This window comes from Amphibalanus amphitrite, unplaced genomic scaffold (assembly GCF_019059575.1).
Source record: "Amphibalanus amphitrite isolate SeventyFive unplaced genomic scaffold, NRLGWU_Aamphi_draft 001501F_arrow, whole genome shotgun sequence".
Lineage (NCBI taxonomy): Eukaryota > Metazoa > Arthropoda > Thecostraca > Balanomorpha > Balanidae > Amphibalanus > Amphibalanus amphitrite.
The window spans coordinates 84,697-106,979 of NW_024882994.1; the positions used below are offsets into that span (position 1 = coordinate 84,697).

The following is a 22,283-nucleotide window of genomic DNA, read 5'->3' on the forward strand; positions in this document are numbered from 1 at the left end:
AACTACCGTAGAAACATGTACAACTCGAAAAGTGAACAGAGGTCATCAAAGGTCAATGACCTGACCTGACCTTCTGGTGAATTTGACACCCACCGTAATGCGTGGGGCGAACATCATTTTACATGTTTGGACGTTCATAATTACAAAAAGACTGGAAACGCACGGATAATGTGAGTAGAGTCGCAGACATATGCTAAATTGCGATTCCGGCCGAACATGGTCTCGAGAATCAGGTCACAGGTCAAAGGTCATTTGGGTCAGGGTCATGACATTTTTAGGGTAGGTGCAAAATTGATCAACTCGAGGGTATTAAAAGGTTCGTCGCGATCGGCTGTTTTTTGCGCGAGTTATTTGCGAAAAACCATGGTCCATGGGTGAGGGGGTTCATCCGACCTCCCCTACACATGCGGGGGTTCACAAACATTAGGGTGGCCGCTTTGCCCCGGTCCCCCCACACATAACAAACTTTCGGGGCCATGTAGGCCAGTGGCGCGACGTGAGTTACGCGTATGTCTCGGACGAGACAGCAAAATCGGAGTAATTCAGTTCGGCGACATTTATTTTTCGCCTAATAGGTATATCATTATTTGGCTATTGTTTCAGGCTACTGGAGCAGCATAAGCAATGTAGCAGCAAGCGCCACTCCACTCATGCCTCAGAGTGGACCACAATCCGTGTCTGCCTACCTGCAGAGCAATATTATGCACCATGCGAAAACAGCAACAAATAGACGCTGAAACTAAACATAACGAAGCCTATTGAGTGTGGCACACTCTTTGCTGAAGTATGCAACACATAAGATGTGGATTGTGGCATGGTATCGATCAGTTTTTCAAACGGTTGCCGCTTCGTATTTCGGCAACGTAATGTGTTCCGAGTTTGTCGCATGGTACCGATCAGTTTTTCAAACGGTTGCCGCTTCGTATCTCGGCAATGTAATGTGTCCCGAGTTCCTACCAGTAGTGTCACACAGTTTTAATATAAGACCGCAGACATGACATCATGTACAATGTACATCATGTAGCACATCACTGCTCCAGCGCGTCACACAGCACTTGTAACAGAACATACCAGCCTCATCATCAGTGCAACACTATTTGACTTCAGACTTTGACTTGTCGTCGTTGATCTTTTTCTCGAACTTTTTGAATTCGTCCTCGATAACTTCGTCCGCCTCGTCCATGACTTGTTCCACCGAGACCACCTGTAACATCAGACACACTATATCAGACACAAACCGTAATAACTTCGTCCGCCTCGTACATAAACTGTTCCACCGAGACCACCTGTGACATCAGACACACTATATCAGACACAAACCGTAATAACTTCGTCCGCCTCGTACATAAACTGTTCCACCGAGACCACCTGTGACATCAGACACACTATATCAGACACAAACCGTAACAGCTTCGTCCGCCTCGTCCATAAACTGTTCCACCGAGACCACCTGTAACATCAGACACACTATATCAGACACAAACCGTAATAACTTCGTCCGCCTCGTACATAAACTGTTCCACCGAGACCACCTGTGACATCAGACACACTATATCAGACACAAACCGTAATAACTTCGTCCGCCTCGTACATAAACTGTTCCACCGAGACCACCTGTGACATCAGACACACTATATCAGACACAAACCGTAACAGCTTCGTCCGCCTCGTCCATAAACTGTTCCACCGAGACCACCTGTAACATCAGACACACTATATCAGACACAAACCGTAACAACTTCGTCCGCCTCGTACATAAACTGTTCCATAGAGCCAGCCTGTAACATCAGACACACTACAGGGTGTCCGAAAATTGATTGCGCACTGTCCATATTCACGTATCTCGCACGTGCTCCCGCCAAACCGGTTAGAGAGGTTCGTCCGCCTCGTACATATCTTGTTCCACCGAGACAACCTGTGACACTGGAGGATATGACATCGGACACACAACTGACACAACATTTCGGATACTGACATCAGACACACAACAACTGACACAGCATTCCAGATACTGACACCGGACACACAACAACTGACACAACATTCCGGATACTGACATCAGACACACAACAACTGACACGACATTCCGGATACTAACATCGGACCGTGGACACACATTGGCCGATAGCGGGCACCGAGAGACGAGCTCCACTGGGGGCCGCCTCTCGCCAGTCCCAGTGGCCTGACTGTCAGCCCGGAACGGCGAAATGTGAAACAAATCATAAGGAGTCGGTACTTGGTCCCAGAGGCAGATGGAGAACCGATTGGGCTAATACCGAGGGTAAAGAGATACTATACTATTGGAGCCATACGGGTGGAGAAGACGGATGCACCGTCCCAGCCGTTGCCTTCGCTCCGCCGCCCTCCCCGGCCCACCCTCCCCCACCCGTTCCGCACCTCGGGCACGTAGAACTGCAGCATGTTCTGGACGCCGTTCTTCAGCGTCACCACCGAGCTGGGACAGCTGGTGCACGAGCCCTGCATCTTCAGACGCACCACGCCGTCCTCGAAGCCCATGAAGACGATGTCGCCGCCGTCCTCCTGGACCGTGGGACGGATACGTGTGTCTAGCAGTTCGCGGATCATGGCCACCACCTCGTCCTCGTCGCTGCTCTCCGCGCCATCTGTTGGAGAAAAAATACAACTATAGATGCACGGAGACGCCGACAGGCCGGGCGGGCAGAGGCTGAGCGTGACGATATGATGATTGACGTCGGAAATATATATAGTATCCCGTTGTGGTATGATTCATGTAGCTTTACAGCTTTACTATCTCCAAAATATCATGGTTAATTCATAACGTTATAAAACCCGAGAACGGTAGGTACCCAGTGACGTCATCTCGCCTTCCCAAAAAGTAACCCACTGACGTCATCACACCTTGGCGTCCGTCGGCGGCGTCGTAGGCGGCCTGGTGTACGACGGGCAGTCCCGACGTGAAAAAATCCATCATGGTGGCGAAAATCTCCGGCTTGATGACCTTCCACTCCACCTCGTCGTCAATCTGACCACCGAGAGGGAGGGCAGGGTGGGTGTGAGTACGGAGACGGAGACACACAGGGAGACGGAATACACAGAGGGAGTCTGAGACGGGACATAGAGACAATATCAGTGTAGAGACACCACGAGGGAGACACTTGTGACGGAACAGACACAGAGGGGATCGGCAGAGACAATGTGAAAGTCAGTCAGCACAGACACAGGGATAATGTCGGAGGAGAAGGAAAAGAACGTTAGGAGAACGTAAGGAGAGGCGCAAAAGGGCCTCAGAAGAAACGCAGAAAGAATGTCAGTATAGAGGTAAACAGTAAAGACACACACGGGGAGTGTCGGAAGAGACGCAGGAACGTCAGTATGACACACCAGTACGACGACTGGCAAGTCGCTAGCGTGACCATGTCCAAGATCAGACACACCACTGGAAGCGTCCGGAGACGCACACAATTATCTTGTGAGCAAAGGAAACATTTCACGAAACACAGAAAGAAACACGCGAGCTTATTACCCTTACCAGTGTATCGAGAGCGACGACAAACAGTATGTTCTCCACTGACGGAAAACTGGTATGACATGAAACGGAGTTAAAAGTCATGCGCGACCATTGACCGCAAGGATGACAAAAGGCGACATCGATGGGATGACCGATACTCACGATCGGAGTCGCAATGCTACGGTTAAGTCACATTGACATACGGTGCCTCTGAAGAGTCCAGAACATATCCTTCACTGTCTACTCCCGATCTAAAAATGTGACGTGGCTTACTCCTCTAAAAAGTCACGGCCTTACTCGTCATCACTGCACTGCGGAAAGGGTCGAGGGTCACACACGATTCCTAGTGCCTTACCTTGGTGACCGTGATGAAGTTTGGGGCGAGGAAGACAGACCTGACGCCCGGGATGCGGAAGAGCAGCTTGGCCAGCGGCGAGTGCTGCGCCGTGGCCACGGTGGGGAAGTCGAGCGTGCCGCCCTCCTCCAGCACCTGCCGACACAGCGGGAGGACACGACGTCAGCGACCGTCTTCTGGTCAGCTGACCACACCTAACCTGCGAACACGGGGATGGGGGCCGGACAGCCTCATTCTGAATTGAACTCTTCACGCTGAATTAAAAGCCGTGTCTGGCGAAATCGCTGTCTTGTTTTTTTTTTATTTTTCGCTGAAAACGCTCGTCCCAAACAGAAATGTGACATTTTTCGACGAAAGACAATTGGGAAAGGTTAAGAGCGTTCTGCGTTATATCGTCAAGCAAATGGGTGCAGGGCATGACAGTGAGCTATGCAGATTTAAAGTGACCAACCCCAACTTAACATTAATTTTGAGTTGAGATAGCTGCATGACGATAAATGCATAGCTCACTAATCATTACGCATTGTTGAGTTGAGACAGCCCTAGCTCGCAATTGCTGGTTTGGATGCTCACAACATCGAAAGATGCCTTAAATCGGAAATACTTAATTTCAAAGTCTGCAGTACTCGAATTCAGAAGGGCTAATGCATTTGAATGCCCCCTCTGACTTTGTGACGTCACCGCAGATCTAGCGATTCTTCAATCTTTTATTAAAACCTTGGTGAATGACAAGTGTTGCTGTGGTAGTACGTACGGCCTTGCGCTCAACATTTGTCGCACTTCTAAGACACCTATGATTATTTCCAAATGACGTTATAGGAACAGCGGATGCAAAAAAATAAACAAAAAATAAAAGTCTAATTTCTCAAAAAACCGGTTATTTTTGAAAGTGGGTGATTCCTTGAAGGTGGGATGGGAGGGTAACTTTAACTCGACTCCGGAGTTTGAATCGGTAAGATTTTGGCGACTCCGACTACGGCTCAGGGCAGGACTGACGACTCTGACCGACCGACTCCGACTCCGACTCCGCAGTCCTGCAGCATGCTATTCCCACATTCCCACAGCCCGCAAGTCTCGCTCAGACCGACTAGTCTGCCCCCTCTCCCCCAGCGTACCGTTCTTCCCGGAAGGAATTTGAGGCTGTTGGGGTTGGGCGTCTCCTGCGTCTGGATGAACATGGTGCGAGCCGGCAGCAGTGCCGGGGCGGACACCCTCGGGACCAGTAGAGCGGCCGGAGTACGTAGAGACGACACACTGCGGGACAGACGGGGAACTGTGTTTTCACCAATCTCATTACTCTAACACATCCAATGGGGTGAGCAAGGAGGCAACCAAACCAGAGCTTCCTCAACTTCGTTTGAAGTGTGCCAACTTTATTTGATGTTAATGAGCACCAAAGTAATTAAGAGCTGAGGTTAGCAGCAGAGTTACAAAACAGTTATATAATCTTCCAGACATTAGTGATATCCCCATAGCCTGCTTCCTTTCCAAAATTCAAATCCTTACAGTGCACATGGTCCCTTCCCTTAGTCCCCCCGGGCAACACTGCAGTAGGTAGGTCACTTGGCCACTTGGCCTATAGGTCCTGTTCTCACCAAGTTGCTTTGCGGTGACATTCAGGACTCTTAAGGTTTTGGCATGACATACATTAGATGTGTCCAGTGACAGTCAAGTCGTGCCTTGAATATTGAGAGCATTTCACTTTCGGCAGACACAACTTCAGCAGGTACAGCGTTCCAGTCATTGACGATACGGACGCTGAAGCCGCTTCGTCAAGTGAGTGTCACAGCTTAATACAAAACATAACTTAATACAAAACCAAGACTGGCACATCATTTGGCAAATAAGCGCCTCACTCCGTTCCGCCCGTACCTGACTCTACCTGGCAGGAGAGTGTGAGCCCTCCTGGTCCAGGAAGCAGCCGCCCCAGCAGCTGTGGGCACCAGCCTCCTGCTGCAGGCTCGGCACACTGGCAGCAGCATCTCACAGAACCTGTGAACAATGGGATGAGAGAAATCAGAAAAGTCAAACTAGGTACTGGCCAGAGCCCACAGATGAGACTGAGGTCAATGTAGATGGTTTGCAAATATGAGCGAGTCGCTTATTTGTAAAACTGTCCAATGTCTCAATGATGTTATGTTGCGTCAGACCCTTCCCTGTGCGCGCCCTAACTCTTCAACAACAACAACAACCCTTCCCTGTGGTGGTTTGAATAAAGTCAAAGTGGCTGACTGCAGGAAGAGAAACTACCTTCACAGAAGTGCGAATATCAGACCTTTTTCTCTGAAGGCCTTTATAAATATAATTTCAGCACTGTAAAGAAGTCGTCTGCCCTAGCTTGTTTATTCACAGCCCGTTGCTGAGAGGCCAACACACCTGAGGGAGGCAACACACTGAGTCACCGTTGAGGTCCAACACTACACCCCTCCTCAGGTCAACACAGGGAGCTGCAGCACAGCCATTAAGTGATGTGGAGCTGGAGGCTCAACACTACACCCCTCCTCAGGTCCAACAACACACCAGCGGTGGCCGCGCACCTATATGGAGGGGGTTGAAGCGTGGCGAACCAGTGATTACTCGCAGCGCGAAATGTGGGCCGAACGAACATGCATGAGGAAGGCATGAGTACCACGTCTTCGAAAGCTATCCACAACAAAAGCAAAACAGAAAAGACGCTCCCTGAGATAACGCCGAACAGGATAACACCGCCCGACAGCTTGGCCGCGCCAGTACGGCCGTGGCCGCCAATGCCGCGGCGAACAAAATCTGCGCTTCTTAAGTCACGGTCCGTGATTGGACGACAAGAACAGCGTGGGTCGTGTCGTGGAGGTCGGCATGATCCAGCCTGGACATGCAAACGTTGTTCAGGTGTCTGTCAACGGCACCGCCACCTCCTTCTTCGTGGATTCCGGCTGCAACAAGACGCTCATCCCTGTCAGCGCCTACCACGCGTCCCTTGGCAAACTGGAGGCATCATCCGTCAAGCTGAGGCCGTACGGGACAGCAACCCTTCTGAGAGTGAAGGGAGAGATGCGAGCCACCCTTCAGAGTCGAAACGGGGCACAGTGTCACACGACTGTGTACATCATCGATGGACACTTAGCGGAGCCGCTTCTGGGTGACGCGGACGCCAAGGCGCTTGGCATCCTCCACATCGACGCCGGCGGATCGGCTCGCGAGGGGGAGCCACCCGGCCATGTTGTCGGCGTGGCAGGAATCGTCGACACCCTCGCAGCTGCTGGCGTGACAGTGCAAGCCAAGAAATGCACGAGTCAGGATATTTCCGGCGACGACAGACGTAAGATCGCAGCAATCGTCAATAAGCACAAGAAGGTATTCGAAGGAGTAGGCCTCCTGAAGGACGATGAGGTCTCCTTCCACATTGATCCGGAGGCGACCCCAGTCGTCGCACCCTACCGTCCTGTTCCCCTGGCCTACCAAGAGCGTCTCAGTGCTCACCTAGCCGAGCTGCGAGCGGAAGGAAAAATCGAAGACGTCGGACCACAAGAAGAGTGTCCATGGATCAGTCACGGTCTTCTCTCCTTGCCGTGCATGCATGAGCCGGAAGACGGCCATGGACAGGTTGACATGCTGTCTGCAGTGCGCCCGGATCTGGACGATGGCGGCCTTGAAGGTGGTGGGAGGGTCTGACTCTGTGTCGACTCCTGCTACCTTAGCGAGCTTCCGTAGGTCGCGGCCTCCCCACAGGAGGAGCAGGTTGAGCTTTTGTGTGTCATCGGTCACACCAAGGGAGTTGACGAGGAGGCTGGCATGTTCAAGCCACTCTTCGAAGATGTCGTGGTATCTGGCGGGGTCGGTTCCCAGGACACAGGGTTTGCCGGCATCAGGGATGAGTGACATCCTCGTCGCCAGTGTAAAGAAGTCGTCTGCCCTAGCTTGTTTATTCACAGCCCGTTGCTGAGAGGCCAACACACCTGAGGGAGGCAACACACTGAGTCACCGTTGAGGTCCAACACTACAAGCACTGTCCACACTCGATTCTCTGCCCAATTATAAATCTATCGAAACTTTCTCCGGGTTTTTCCGCCGGATCTATTGTTTTCTGCGTTTTTCGATTTTCTCCAAACAAATATCCAAAGTCAGATACTATTCAAAATTATTAATCAAGGGTAGTCGAAACTCTCAGAACAGGCAAATGTAGGATTTGATTTGATGATACTGTTGTTTGGTGTCGACAGTAGTGACGCTTGCGTATTTCAGAACATTTTTCAGATTTTGCGGCGCTTCTCACGCACTTTTTACATTCAATGGCGCACACTCATTTTTTTATAGGATTTTTTATCAATAGGATCAAAAGTAAGATCAGCGATGCCATTCCTTGGGATTTGTCCCAAGATCTTGGGATTTGAACATTAGCATTGGGATCTTGTGATTTGCACTGCATATCTTGGGATCTGACAGAAGCTGATTTCACTTTGTCTTCTCATGCTGTCGAATGCTTTTTCATAAATTTAGGATGGATTTGCCTCACGGACGATTAAAAGCATTCAAACATATTGAAGTAACGGACGAAGTTTGGCGCTTGCGATGTTTCTTGAAGGCATTCTCTTCCCGAGATCGCAGGATTATTTTTGTACCATTTCTTGTTATGGTATAGTAGCAGCTTTCAGTCGCTGTTCGCAACTGGCGCTCATTTGTTTAATTTCCAACGATCAACGGGGATGGGTGGTTTGGCGGCATGATGTTGGGTGGCTATGAAAAGCTTTTACAAACATAATGCCTAAAAAATATTTCAGAAAGCGGCTCCCGCACAAAGCGCTTCATTTTACGGTTTTGCTCTATGGAGGCTTATCCATTGACCGCGAACCAAAATAAGGGCAATTTGTCTTTGACCTCGGAAAAGTGTCTGGTCACCTGACCTCTGGGCTCTGCTGAACCAAAAATAACCAAAGCGTAACCTTGCGACCTTCACAACACTGCTGACGTCTTGTAGCTATATATTCCAGGGGACGAGTTAGGTCCTCGTTTAGACCCCCTCGCCATCGTCGGCTTGAAAATCCATGGGCCCCAGCGGGCACTGGCTTACACGCAGATTCACAGCATAGGCTTTTCGATTTCGGGATTCACATAAGCTTTTAAAGGGACCCTCCCACCTTAACATTAGATTTGAGTTGAGATAGCCAAAATGGGGTCCGTGGCTCACAATTACTGGTTTCGGCACTCACAACATCGAGAAATGCCTTAAATCGGAAATATTGAATTTCAAAATTGCAGCGTTTTGATTCAGAGGGGCTAATGCTTTTGAATACCCATCTGAATGTGTGACGTCAGCGGAGATCTAACGATTTGAAAATATTTTACTAAAACGTTTGGTAGCACGCGGTGGTATATGCTGCTTTGCGGGCAACAAATGCCGCACCTTCAAATAAAGTCGCTAGGAACAGCGGAGATCCCAAAAAGTGAACAAAAGAAAAAGTCTAATATCTTGAAAACCGGTGAATATTTTTCAATAAAATTTGGTAGATATTCGTTTTCGCTCTTTCTGAACCTAGCGACATCACTTTCATGCCAATTCATGAACTTTTTTGAAGGTGGGAGGGTCCCTTTAAGAGCTTGTTTTGGAGCCCATATTTCAAAACTGTCAGTGGTGGAAAACACTTAAAAACAGCCTGACCTCACCTGACCCTAGCTTCTCCAAATGTGTCACGAGACAAATTTCGAAATAAATCCAAAATGCCACAGACTTCGTTTCCAAGAAGTTCTAACAGATTCGGGCTTTGTGTTTTGGGTCCTTGACCCACCATTGACGGTCGACAAATGACCTGACCATAGAATTAGATACCACCGGGCACCGGCTTCATGTTGTCTAGGCCAGCATCTTCATTTTTTGTGAAGCTCTTATACTCGGTCAGGAACCGATCAGCTGTAGGAGTCCGATCGACCCCCTCCCCCTCCCCTCCCCCCGGCCTCTAGGTACATTAGCTGCTGTAAAGACGCCAATAAGGACAAGGGTGGACCCAAAGAAGAGAAAGCTGTATACTAAACACACTAATATCTCCAAAATAAGCTATGGATTTACCTATGGTACTCCTAAGGATATGTGATGGGTAGTCTTGGGATTCGAGACGAGAATCTTGGGAAATTCTAGTCGAGATCTTGGGATGGACCAAAAATGTGGATGGCATCACTGAGTAAGATACCAGCTTTTGATCCTGATTGTATCCATCGTATTCTATATTGATTAGCAGGTCTTTCTTTAAGAATAATGCATTAAATTTGTGTATAACTGCTCCAACAATACTCCCATCATGCAAGAGACTTCAACTTTGTGAACTCCAATTTTGTCAAATTGCCATAGGAATGGTTGTCATGCCATTAGTTGTGTCTGCGTGCTATATTTTAGATTCTGGTAACACTAACAGTTAAAACAATTTATAGTGAAAATTTTAAGTGTTTTGCGACTGTGATGATTACATTTGTTTCTTTGCAGAGCACTGGCCTCAAGATGAACTCTCAGACATTTTGTTTGAAGTGGGATGCATTTCAGAACAGCATCACCTCTTCCTTTGACTTGCTGCGACAAGATGAAGAGCTGGTTGATATAACACTGTGCTGTGATGGCCAGAGTTTGAAAGCCCACAGGCTAATGCTATCTGCATGCAGTCCCTACTTCAGGGAACTCTTTAAGGTGAGCTATTAGCCGCATTCATTTGTTGCTGCTCTATGTATGTATTTGTGCATAATAATTACTGTAATTATGAGATATGCATTTATGTATTTATATGATATTTTGTAAAGCTAGATTGTATTCCTGGGCTATTTCTGTTTAGAAGTTCATTATCTACCCTTTAACTTTCAGAGTAATTACCTAAGTATAAGAGAAATAATATATAATGAGTTACATTGCTGGTTAAATTTCTTATTCTATAGTAGTTGTGGTCAATGGACTTTATCAGGCCATTTAAAACATATGTTTTTGCTGTTATCTGAGGATATGAATGTAATGCTAACAATGATGATGCAATTGCAGCGTTTTTCCTTTTCCAGAACAACCAGTGCCAGCACATGGTCATTTTCCTGAAGGACACTTCAGTGGCCGACCTGCAGGCAGTGATCGAGTTCGTGTACAAGGGAAGGGTGAACGTGGCGCAGAGCCAGCTGGCCAGCTTCATCAAGACGGCCGAGATGCTGCAGATCAGAGGACTCAGTGGCGAGGATGACAAGGTGGGAAAGGCATCATGGATATGGATGTTGTCAGCATGCTATGCAATGTTATGTTTGTTAACTATGCGTCGTTCTGCTGGAGCTTCGCCTTCTATGTTTTTCAACTTTCAGAAGCCTTTGCCAAGATTACTATACCAAATGGTTGGCTAGTTACCTAGTGTGTCCAGTCCAAAATCCTAGTAGATGTAAAATCAAAGGTATGCTATTGATTGCTCTCAATGGCTGAAGGTAGCTTACCTCATTCACATTCAAATACACATCAGATGCCCATCAGATCAGTAAGCTGACTGAACTCAGCTCGCAGGCCAGTCTAACTCAGCTCTCTCTCATTGCAGACGTGCCCAGCCATGTCGGAGGACTGGTCTCCGGACCCGGGGAGCTGCTCGCCGCCGGTGAAGAGACGCCGCCGCTCGGCCTCCCCTGCCGCCGCCGTCCCCGGCCCCTCCCCCTCGCCGGCCGGTGCAGACCGGTGCCGGCCGCCCGAGTCGACCCTCCTGTACGGACAGCCCGACCCGGGCGCCGCCTGCTCAGCCTCCTCCGCCGCTCCGCCGCCGCCGGAGCCCGTCAAAATCGAGAAAATCGACCTCAGCGACACGGACGGCGAGGAGGAGGGCGGCGCGCCGCTGGACGACCGGCTGGCCGGGCTCGATGGGATACCCGGGTCCGGCGGGGGGCTCGATGGGATACCAGGGTCCGGCGCCGGGCTGGCGGAGGTGGACGGAGACGGCACGGGATTCGGCGGAGACCTGGACGGTGTGGCCGAGCTGCCCCTCGCCGCCCTCCCCGCGGGAATGATGGACGACCCGGCTGTCGACTGGCGACGAGTACGCGACCCGGCCGCCACCCAAGGTGAGCGCGGCAGAGGATATGTGACATTCCTGTCACTTGGTGACCAAAGCAAGAGTCGCCTGTTTTCCGATTTACTCTTCAATTACTCCACATTGCATATACCGCTTACCCAAGTATCGCACATCCATACTTACGAGTTTCGACTTGTACTGAGTACAAACTACGACTAATTATTACGACTACGTAACCCAGCAACTGATTAGTTGAAGAAATTACGTTTATTTTTGGGGAAGCATGGGTGAGCGCCAGTTGGTTACATGGAACTTGAGCAAGCAAATCACACTCATGAAACACGCGCTTGGCACAAACGGATTGTGCGCGGTTATTAGCAAGCACGAAACCCGCATCTGCTGTTGAGCTTGCCCACGGCTTCATATGTCCATCCGACCCTCTCATTCGCTATATATCCCCCTCGCCCTGCCATTGACTGCCTCCCCACTCGCTCATAGGTCGTCTTTCTCCTTCCCACTCCGTTGTTTTGCGTCGTGTCCCGCTCAGCGGGCTCCCAGTGCCGACATTTGCACGGCCGGCTCTCCGCCGTGCCGTGGCCGGGCCGCGCCTCCCGGGCTGTACGAGTCGCTGATCTCCCGGTAGAACGCCAGCACGAGCACGTACCAGTACCAGAGGAGCGGACTGGCCAGCAGGCCCAGCGCCCCCAGCACGCCGCACACCACCGAGGCGGCGTAGGCACTCTCGGCGGCCACTCGCAGTCCGTCCTGCCTCTGCCAGTCAGCGGTGACGGGCCCCGGCCGAGGGCGTCCGAAGGTGCCGAAGGTGTTGACCGTCTCCTCGGGCGGCGCCGCCTCGGCCTGGAACTCCGAGAAGACGGCGGAGAGCACGCCACAGCCGATCAGCAGGCCCACCGAAGCCAGTGCCACCAGCACGAACACTATGGCGTAGTAGATGAGCCAGGCGAGAGCTGCGCAGGCCGAGCGGCGGTGCACGGCGAGCAGGAGCAGCGCGTTGAACAGCAGCGAGAGCAGCACAAACGCCAGCTGCGGCGCGAACACCCAGCCGTAGAGCAGCGCCGCGCCGGCCAGACGCACGCCGGACGCTGCCTGGAAGTCGCTCAGGTCGGAGGCCACCTTGGCCCAGCCGGCTATTATTCCGAGCAGGTGGACGGCGCTGAAGGACATACAGACGATGGCCACGGCCATTGCCGAGGAGCGCAGGTCCAGGCCGCAGCAGCCGCGCACAGCCATCGTGACAGAGCGGAGCTCAGGGGGCGCAGAGGGAGCCGGGGGCTGCGAGCCGCTATAAACTGACTCCTGGAGATCCTGATGGACTCCTGAGGGTGCTGGTGGATCCCTGCCGCTGCTGGACTTTCGAAGACGCTGGTGGATTCCTGGTACTGACGCACTTCGTAGGACGCTGGCAAAATCTGACTGATATTTTTCTTCTTAATTTCCGTTGATGCTGGTAGATTCCTGCGCTCCTGCGACCGATGATGGGCTCTTGCAGACGCTGAAGGAGACCGCTGTCGACCTTTGCAGGTAGTCGCACCTGCCTGTCTTTCTGCTCAGTTCCTGTAGCAGCGGGTGTCACTGCCTCGGACCGAGCTGCTTCGTCCACTGACCCCGGTCGGGCCGCTGCTGGCCTTTTTGCCAGTGAGAAGGGCACGGACCGATCTGCGGAGGGAGGGTGCTGCAGTCGCACTATCTGCTATTCCTTCCTTCCGCCGAGTCTGCAGGGCCAGTTCCGGCGGGTTATCGGCGCCCCGGAAACTCTGGCGACACCAGTGCGACACGGCTGAGATTGGGGAGATGGAGGGGAGAGGGATGGAAAATCGGGCCGGGGTGGAGAGAAGAGGAGAGGGAGGGGTGGAAAACCAGGCCGAGGGGATCAGGGAAAACCGCGCCTTTGAGTGGGCTGGTACGCGCGTCGCGCATGAAAATGGCGGGAATTCCGGCGAACTGGAAAGCGGAAACAAACTTACTTCACCGTACCTTGATGTGCCAACTGATGGCTGCTACAAATTAAGGCGACGCTCGGAGAAAAGGCCGTACTTTGGGGCCGCTGCTACCTCTGTGTCCGAAGGGTGTTACTGTGTATACAGGCTCCCACTTACTGGACTGAAGCCTTCCGCAGTCCGGACGATGTCGCTCAGGCCAGTCAGCTCGCTATGGAAAAAGTCCAAACTGCTCGTTTTGTAGCGGTGACTGCGGAGCGTAAGGTATCTCGAAATCAAGATTGTACAAGATTGTAGTTGTACCACTATCGCAGGTGAGATATTGTCGGGAACACTCAGATACGCGTAGGGAACTGCTGCGATGGCTGGTATTTGCCGCCAGTGCTCTTGATTCAGTCACTGTTCATGGCCTCTCAACTTCGAAACGGAATGCTTCTCTTGTTGCCGCACCTGCTTTCACGAAATGCTGTCGGCCGGTGTTCAGGTGATGCGAACGATTTTTTTTTTAGCACAGAGCCGCGGCGCTGGTAGCCGCCCACCTCAGGTAGTGCAGCTTATTAGTAAAATAATCTTAGTGCAGCTGCCACCTGCCAGTTTCGCCCGCTCTGCCAGGGCCGCGCTGATGAACCGCACCCCGCTACGCCGCTGACAAACCTGTGTAGTAGCGGACAAAGTATGCCGCCAGAAGATGGATAGTCTGTTCTTGTTTACGTTTGTATATTGTTTGTCTTATGTAGCTACGTAGACGAGTATTGTCGTGACCAAGGCGTCGTGACCCCATGGATGTCTGACGTGTTGTGCGAGTGCTCCTCCCCTACCCGCATACTTGCTACCTATGACTCGGATTTAAGCCGTAATCGCTTAGATCCGAGTCAAAGGTATGTATGTATGTAATATGTATGTATCGATCGTATGAACGCATACCTATATGTATGTATTGACATCAAAGCTTTCACGCTGTATGCGGGAAGCTTTTGATGTAAATACATGCATATATGCATGCATACCTACCCACCTATTTACATTCATACATACATACATAAAACTTTGAACTTTATTTTAAGCACTTCATTTGAGAGGTAATCTCGGCGTTATTTTGTGTCCCTCCCTCGCACCGGATACAGTAACTGTCGTGTATCTCACTAACTCGCCGGTCTCCCGCTCCCTTTCAGACTCTGGCGGCGCCGTGCACCGCTGCCCCATCTGCTGCCGCGGCTACTCCAACGCCCGCTCGCTCGAGTACCACAAGAAGATGCACGCCGGCCTGACCACGTGCGCCCTCTGTGGGAAGGTAACCAGCAAGGTGGAACACCTGCGGAGACACCTGGAACATGTGCACAAACTGACGCAGCAGGATATACGCAGCATCGTGCCCACACGGAACAAGTCCAGGCCGCCGGCCCGGCTGGTCTGAGGCCCGGCGGCTGGGGGGGGGGGGGGGGGAGAGGCCGGTGAGGTTCCTCTGAGGGTAATGAGTCGGCGGGGGAGGCGGAGAAGAGTGACGGAGAATATGTTTTTTTTTGTGATACTCCACCTGGAAGTATAGGGCCGTTTAGCAGTTACCGATCTGAGTGTCACTCGCGGTATTGTGATGTGCTAAAAGACGGTTAATGGGCGGTTAATGGGGACCTGCAGTCACCCGCGGCTGGAACGCAGCTGTCTCAGACCATAAATAACGACATTAGATGCTGGAGGGACATATCCTGTCCGTCACATAAGGAAAATATGTGGGTTGATGTAAAGTATGGATGATATCATCAGTACTCGGTGATCGTGTGGGCCGTCATTGTTCGTCAAACGGCAGTGGCGCGTAGCTCGTGATTCGTGACTGTATGTACAATATTGTGTTAATTGTGTTCCAAGGCACGCGGGAAGGGCGTTGGACTGAGTACAGACATCCGATCGCTCTGGTGTGAGTGGATGTGATGTGATGTGATGTGAACCTAGTCAAGTCCGGAAGGTATCGTGGGTGAAATTCCACCCAGTGTTAAACTGATTGCGGGGGGGAGGGGCGATGATATTGTCATCCCGTGAAGGGGAGCTTCACAAAGCTAACCGAAGTTATAAAATAAGACGTGTTATGGTGTACCACCTAATGTCATTGCTTGCTGAACAAAACAGGAGCTGTCGCGTCACCTGGCGGCCGAGTCAGAACTGTGTGTTGGCTCTTCCCTCACTAGATGGCACTACGTGCCCCTGAGGCTCTGCTGTTGCGCGGTATGTCCGTGGAAATGATCGTTTAGTTGGATTTTGATCCGTGAATGTTTCATTGCAATACCAATTGTCCAGTCATGTTTGTTTTCTCTTATCTAAAGCTGACATTTATATCATTGTTTCGTATTTTGTTTTTCATCAACAAGACCTACCCGTACCCACGGAGCGCTGAATTGTGACCCTTGCCAACGAAGGCAGCTGTAAACAAACACGAGATACCCGTTGATGATGAGATTGTCAATAAGCTATTCTTCTCATTTGTATTAACCGTATGAATAATGCAATACCTGTACACTTATGCGTTTTCCTAGTATTTTGTCATATAATAGTCGGCGTCAAGGAGTTTGCACGCGAATCTGTTATTAGCATCGTCGTTCGTTATCTGGGTTTGCTCAACGAGCTGCTATTTGCTGTCTTCTGGGATCTCTGACCTTGTGGCCGGTGACTTGACTCAATGTGACCCAGTGGTAAATGGTTTCTAGGTCTCTGTGCATCTGTGATATGTACCTAGGTACTGGCGTGGATCATATCGTACATAAATCGACGCCAATTATATGATTTGAAAGATCTTATCTGGAATTCAATCTGCGAGTGGTTTTGCAATGTTTTCTAATCGACATAATGGAAGTGTTCAGGCCACGATATAAAACGATACGGCGATGGGATCACTCGAAAATTGCTTCGCTGAATGGCAGCTGACAGATGCTTTTATTCGGCATTTGACCACATTTACCGTCTCACATGTCACCATGGTCTCTTGCTACCACGCACGCACCTGATATTAAATGCCCATATAATGCACGTACCTATATTGGAGCCACGTACCGAACTGGGAAAAAAGCTTGATTGACGGCCAAGTGTAGCTCGTAGAATCATTGAGATGGCAGCCCGTCAGTGCAATCGTTAGGTATATGTACGGTTTTCTCACTTCTCAGGCGAAGCCCACCGCGCGGTCGTCTATCATATTCAGCATCTAAAATGTTCGTCAATCCACGTCCGTCCCCTCTCTGAGCTGTTCCGGTTAGTTTATCAGAGAGAAGACATATCTGAGCCAGCCCGTAGGACGGAATTGTCCACTCAGTCCGATCGCCGATCGACTGTCAATAACGCCAGTGACTCGAAGACAAGCGTGTACGTTTGACAAGTGTATTGGACACATTGTACTGGACATCGGGCACATTCAGCATTGAGATCCGTCCGCATCTCGAAACTATCCTCATTGCAGGAGCGGGGATAAGGCGCAACGGTCTGGAGGGGACGAGCTGACCTCTCCTGAGCCTCACAGGAGCACACTGTAGCGAGTTCTCTACCCCATTAATGGTAGCACACGAACAATGAACCTGCTTACATCTGGAGTTTCCAAAAAGCTCAGTGGGACAATCTGAGTCAAGGAACAGAGAGAAATCTGTCCCAAAGCCGGTAGCACCGAAACAGTACTGGATTGGTCCGGGAGGCGACAGGGAGAAGGCATAGCCCACGGCAGGGGCGGATCCAGAAAATCTCCAAGGGAGGGGCCATTAGAAACCAGGAGGCCCCCCCCCCATAATCCCACCTGTTGGAGGCCCCATCTTCCCACTTGTTGGGCCCCCCCCCCCAAAAAAAAAACTGCGTCTATTGAGCTTATCTAGCTGTTCAGGCAACATCTCAACATCTGTGCAGGCTTGGAGGCCCTCTGTGCAGGTTAGGAGGCCCTGTAAAAGTGGTCATCTCTGTGAGTATAAGAGACCTCCAAGTTATGAAAAGCTTTACCAATCTTCTAACAAAGAAGTCTTCTCAGCTAGTCTTCTAAGAAATAACTAAGTGGGTAGGTTAAAAAAAAAAACTCATCGGATTTCGGCCACTTTATTTTCAGGAGGCCCCCTTTTCAGCTTTTTAACTTTTTAACTTTTTATTTTATTTTTGAAAAAAATCGGCCAAGGGGGGGGGGGGGCATGGCCCCCATGCCCCCCCCCTTGTATCCGCGCCTGGCCCACGGCCAGCGCTCGCACATCGTAGCGCTCGCACATCGTGGAGCAATGAGATGACAGACGCGGATACATACATTCAATGCAAGAGATACAGGAAAGATGGCCACACATGCCGGCTGTATATACAGTTCGCTCACAATACACAAGATATTGCTGATTCGCCCTAATATCTATATCGTACTTTGCGACGCTGTACGGCTACCTACAACTACGTACATAAACTTAATGTACCTACATACATAAAGGCTGCGTTGCTTCAACCTAACACATGCCACTGAAATGAAGAACGCTCGTAAGTTTCGAAAGATCACTCGTTTTTTTCTCTCGCTTTTTTCGCGAAACTTGAAAGTAACAATCCTTTAACCCTCGCCGGCCGAGGGGGGGGGGGGCGGGTGCCGCCCCCCCATAGGGTTTTTTCGCGATAGCTCCGAACACGCTGGCGATAGAGAGCTGAAACTTGGCATACCTGACCTTTGATCCAAGCCGGATCTTTTGACACCAACCGCATTTTTGGGTCAGGTCAGGTCACTGACCTATGACGTCATAAGTGAACCTCTGCACGGTCTTCAGATGTCGCAACTTCGCAACGCCCTCACTGCCAGAGGAGATGTCACAGGGAAATGAAACTTGCAGGATCTAGTATCCATTATGAGTCCCACAACTTGTATATCTCGGATTTTTCCTAAAGGTCATATGAGGTCAGGTCATTTTCGTGACCTCACCATTATAAGTCAATGGGGAAAAATGAAAACTGCTATTCTGGCGCCGGGAACGATCTCCAACTATCTCAAGCACACAGAATCGTGATTTGATGCACTCCTTGCAAGGTTAGATGCGTCACTTTTGCAATGTTGACCTTGCGTGACGTCATTTATGACGTCATCAAGGTCATATTAGTTTTTCGTCAATAACTCTTGATCAAATTGAGCTAGCGAGTCGGGAAAGCCACCAATGGACTCAGGAAGACCTGCCGAATCGAATGATATGTGACATGACCTCTTTCGACCAACTTCGTGACCTGGGGGTGCTGACCTGACCTTGACCTGAGGTCAACACCCCAAGTTGACCTGACCCGGACAAAAAGTATATCATTCGACGCGCCTGAGCGAGACAAACACGATGCTGCCAAAATCGGCGCTCTGCGGCCGTTTTTTGCGAAGTTATTCACCAAAAACTGAACCGTACCTTGGGGCACTTGACCTGACCTCAGAGGTCACCGGTTGACCTAGGACCTTAAAATCGGGTACCAATCTCTGCGTCTCGTAGCGGCGCACACGCTCGTTTTTTTCCGCGACGCGCTAGCTCCACCAGGGGCGAAACGGCGAGGGGGGGTCGTACCCGCCCCCCCCCCCCCCTCGGCCGGCGCGTATGTAGAAAACCAATAGGTCCGGCGAGGGTTAAATTTGATTAAAACCCAAATCGTACAGTGCCATTGTTTCCTGAACTAGCACCGTTTGATTTTTTTACAGGACGCGAAGTATTCTAGCTAAGAGAGGTAAAAAATAATACACACCACCGCAGCCCACACTTTGTCTTTAAACCAGTTTGAGTTATAAACCATTGTACGATAATTCTGGGTGGGATCACCATTCCTCGACTCTTCAACCAATGCACCTCTGGACCTGACTCGTCGTCATTGGTCAAACAGCTTACGGACGCTCCGTGCCGTGAACATATACAATACACTTAACACGCCTCCGTTACACAACAGTCACGCCCTGAAACGCCGCGCGGTCGGCCGTAGTTTGTCCGATCCAGCGTTGTGACGCTGGCCGCGGAGCACCCTCCGTCTCTGACGGCGGCGTCTACTTTTTCTTGTCCTTGATGCAGCGCGGGCAGAACCACTTTCCGCGGGGGCTGGAGGTGAGGCCGACACAGGAGAAGTGGAACCACTCGATCGGACAGTCGGGGTTGTCGCAGCCCACCATGTCGCCGTACGACACCTGGTGGAGGGGGCCGGAATGTCACTGTAAGATACATGGCGAAAACAAACACCATATTCATCACAGACAGAGACAAACACCACCGTCCACCAGAGTGTCATTGTAAGACATACACAGTGTCACTATAAGAGGCTTGGTGGAAGAACTAACAGAAACTGTCACCGCACAACTACTGTAAGGGTGAACGAGGATTCTGTCACCGAGCTCATCTTGGTAGGCACCTGTCCTCCAGTGACAATTCGAGGAAAACATCTCGAAACAGCCGTGTAAAAATAAAGTGTGTGACTGTTATCATTCAGGGGATTCCAGCCCCGCTCACGCCCGCACCCCGGTGTCGAGCTCTGCGCCCGCACCCCGGTGTCGAGCTCTGCGCACCCACCTGGTTACAGAGGCAGTAGGTGGGCTCGTTGGGGTCGACCGGCATGTCCAGTCCGTCCGTGGAGACCGGCTGGGTGGGGTTGATGAGCTGCCGGATGGCCGCCTCCACCTCCACCGGGCTCTTGATGGCCTTCGAGTAGATCGGGTCCTCCTCGGCCGCCTTCCGAGACTTCTTGCTGCTGGCCTTCTTTTTGGCGGGCCGCCGGGCGGGCGGCTCGGCGGCGCGCGCGCTGTGACTGCCCGCCTGGATCTGCTCCTCGAAGGCGGCCAGATCCACGTCCAGTTTCTGGATGTAGCGGTCCACCAGCTCGTACGTCTTGGTGGCGAGCGCCACGTTGTTCTCGCCGTGTTTGCGGAGTTTCTCGTACATCTTGAGCAGCCCGTCGGGCGGCGGCGCCGACGGATCCGGCAGCGAGGCCAGGTACCGGTCCGACTTCTCGTCAATCAGACGCTGCAGCGCGTCGCACTTGGTGTTGCGGTCGCGGATCATGGCGAAGTTGTGCTTCAGCTCCTGCGGCAGGTTCTCGAGGCTGTCCAGCAGTGACTCGCCCGTGCCCCCGGTGGCCATCGCTGTTACCCTGTCCTTTGGGGCTGACTGGTTGGATGCAGCACTGGTGGTGAATGGCTTCACTCAGCCACCGATTCTGCTGGTAAGTTTGAGGGTTTCTGATACAGAGGCAAGGAAGATTGCATGAAGATTTTGAATGAAAATATCTTCGGTACTGGATCAACAGCAAGCCATCTTACACACGTAACTTATGACTTCTGTCAAATTCTGTCTTAGTTTATTCAAATTGTTCTGAAAAAGGAAAACAGAATTGAGTAAAACATTACTTTGCATATGGTAAGGCATGAGCATCAGCAATCTTTGAGCATACAGAAAAATAATATGTCAATTTGACAGTGGGCATGATTAAGGCAGGTTCTTTAAAAATGATAAGCAGGCAGGCAGAACTACTTTTGGGGCCAATGGTAAAAGGGTCCATACTACATAGAATAGACTTAAAGCCAAACAGATAAACTAGGTTCTGGGCTGCACCATGTAACTGCTGGGGAGAGGTAGAGATGAACATACAATGCCACAAACTTGAATAAAACTTTAAACATCAAACAAACAAACATAATATAGGTAACATATTACAATAATATTACAATATATTACAATAATATTTACTGAAGATTTGCAGACAACCAAGTCCTAAGAGTAATTAAAATAAATATCTGGAGGGCAGAGTATGAAAAACACTGAAAGAAAGCATTTTGTGACACATCAATCTCTTCAGAGCAAAAACAGGACACCCTCAAAAGTAGACAGTAGCGTAGGTATTACAATTAATAAACACAATCAAAATACCCATGAACTCTGTGACTTTTGAAATAAGTCATCCACCCAAGATCCAGCCCCAAGGCCCAAAAATGCACAGCCTTGACCTTAATCATACGGCTTCCATACAGAAACAAATTATGAGTGGGTGGGGGTCCGAACTCCAAACACCCGCAATCCTGGTGGCACAGCCTGTCGTCCGACCATAGCTTAGTAACCACTGAAATATTTGACCCTTACAAAAAATACAAAATACACGAAAGTGCATGTTGATGGTCACTCTAGAAAGAAGGTGTCAAGATAAATTCAAAATGAGCATTGTGAAACTACATTTATTGCCAGCTATATTGACTCTATTCTAAAAAAGCAGGTGTGAGAACAAATGCAAAATTCCACTTGAAAGTGAGTGTAGGACTCGCTGGAAAATCATACAAAAATGAGCTACAGCACGAAAATAACAAAATAATCCAGTTTGAACCTAGTTAGCCCAACTGTTGATATTTTGGCCCATCAACAAAAGAAACGGGAAAAAAAGTGAAAGAGAAACCTGTTCTAAAACAGAAAATACTGTCTACAGCAGGCAGCAGAACGGAAATCCGATAAAATGATTTGCGATTGTTCCTTAACCGTTTGCAGAGAAGACAAACAACCAGAAATTCTGAACAAATA

At 50.3% G+C, this 22,283-nt stretch overlaps 3 protein-coding genes across 15 annotated transcripts; 1 reads left to right on the forward strand and 2 right to left on the reverse strand.

The window, feature by feature from the left end:
• Positions 1 to 541: 541 nt before the first annotated feature.
• Positions 542 to 8,134, reverse strand: LOC122373469 (NFU1 iron-sulfur cluster scaffold homolog, mitochondrial-like). 10 transcript variants are annotated; one of them, XM_043351557.1, is made up of 8 exons: positions 7,835 to 7,943; positions 6,096 to 6,162; positions 5,718 to 5,837; positions 4,961 to 5,099; positions 3,846 to 3,980; positions 2,881 to 3,004; positions 2,398 to 2,624; positions 542 to 1,204 (listed from the first exon to the last, which is right to left on the reverse strand). In XM_043351557.1, exons 3-8 carry the CDS (start codon positions 5,825 to 5,827, stop codon positions 1,094 to 1,096), a joined length of 846 nt encoding a protein of 281 aa, XP_043207492.1. In that variant the 5' UTR covers positions 5,828 to 5,837; positions 6,096 to 6,162; positions 7,835 to 7,943; the 3' UTR covers positions 542 to 1,093. The 10 variants fall into 10 exon arrangements, with proteins under 10 accessions (XP_043207492.1, XP_043207490.1, XP_043207487.1 ...); XM_043351555.1 differs by having other exon boundaries at positions 6,121 to 6,162; positions 7,835 to 7,941; XM_043351552.1 differs by lacking the exons at positions 6,096 to 6,162; positions 7,835 to 7,943 and adding an exon at positions 8,109 to 8,134.
• A 1,487-nt stretch (positions 8,135 to 9,621) lies between these two features.
• Positions 9,622 to 16,110, forward strand: LOC122373470 (zinc finger protein chinmo-like). 2 transcript variants are annotated; one of them, XM_043351564.1, is made up of 5 exons: positions 9,622 to 9,997; positions 10,297 to 10,494; positions 10,837 to 11,030; positions 11,366 to 11,879; positions 14,961 to 16,110. In XM_043351564.1, the coding sequence occupies exons 3-5, from the start codon at positions 10,872 to 10,874 to the stop codon at positions 15,200 to 15,202; spliced, it is 915 nt and encodes a 304-aa protein (XP_043207499.1). In that variant the 5' UTR covers positions 9,622 to 9,997; positions 10,297 to 10,494; positions 10,837 to 10,871; the 3' UTR covers positions 15,203 to 16,110. The 2 variants fall into 2 exon arrangements, with proteins under 2 accessions (XP_043207499.1, XP_043207498.1); XM_043351563.1 differs by having other exon boundaries at positions 10,854 to 11,030.
• Positions 16,111 to 19,323: 3,213 nt separating this feature from the next.
• Positions 19,324 to 22,150, reverse strand: LOC122373475 (inhibitor of growth protein 4-like). 3 transcript variants are annotated; one of them, XM_043351576.1, is made up of 3 exons: positions 22,093 to 22,150; positions 20,292 to 21,089; positions 19,324 to 19,912 (listed from the first exon to the last, which is right to left on the reverse strand). In XM_043351576.1, exons 2-3 carry the CDS (start codon positions 20,856 to 20,858, stop codon positions 19,775 to 19,777), a joined length of 705 nt encoding a protein of 234 aa, XP_043207511.1. In that variant the 5' UTR covers positions 20,859 to 21,089; positions 22,093 to 22,150; the 3' UTR covers positions 19,324 to 19,774. The 3 variants fall into 3 exon arrangements, with proteins under 3 accessions (XP_043207511.1, XP_043207512.1, XP_043207513.1); XM_043351577.1 differs by having other exon boundaries at positions 22,107 to 22,129; XM_043351578.1 differs by lacking the exon at positions 22,093 to 22,150 and adding an exon at positions 22,047 to 22,083.
• Between the last annotated feature and the right edge of the window lie 133 nt (positions 22,151 to 22,283).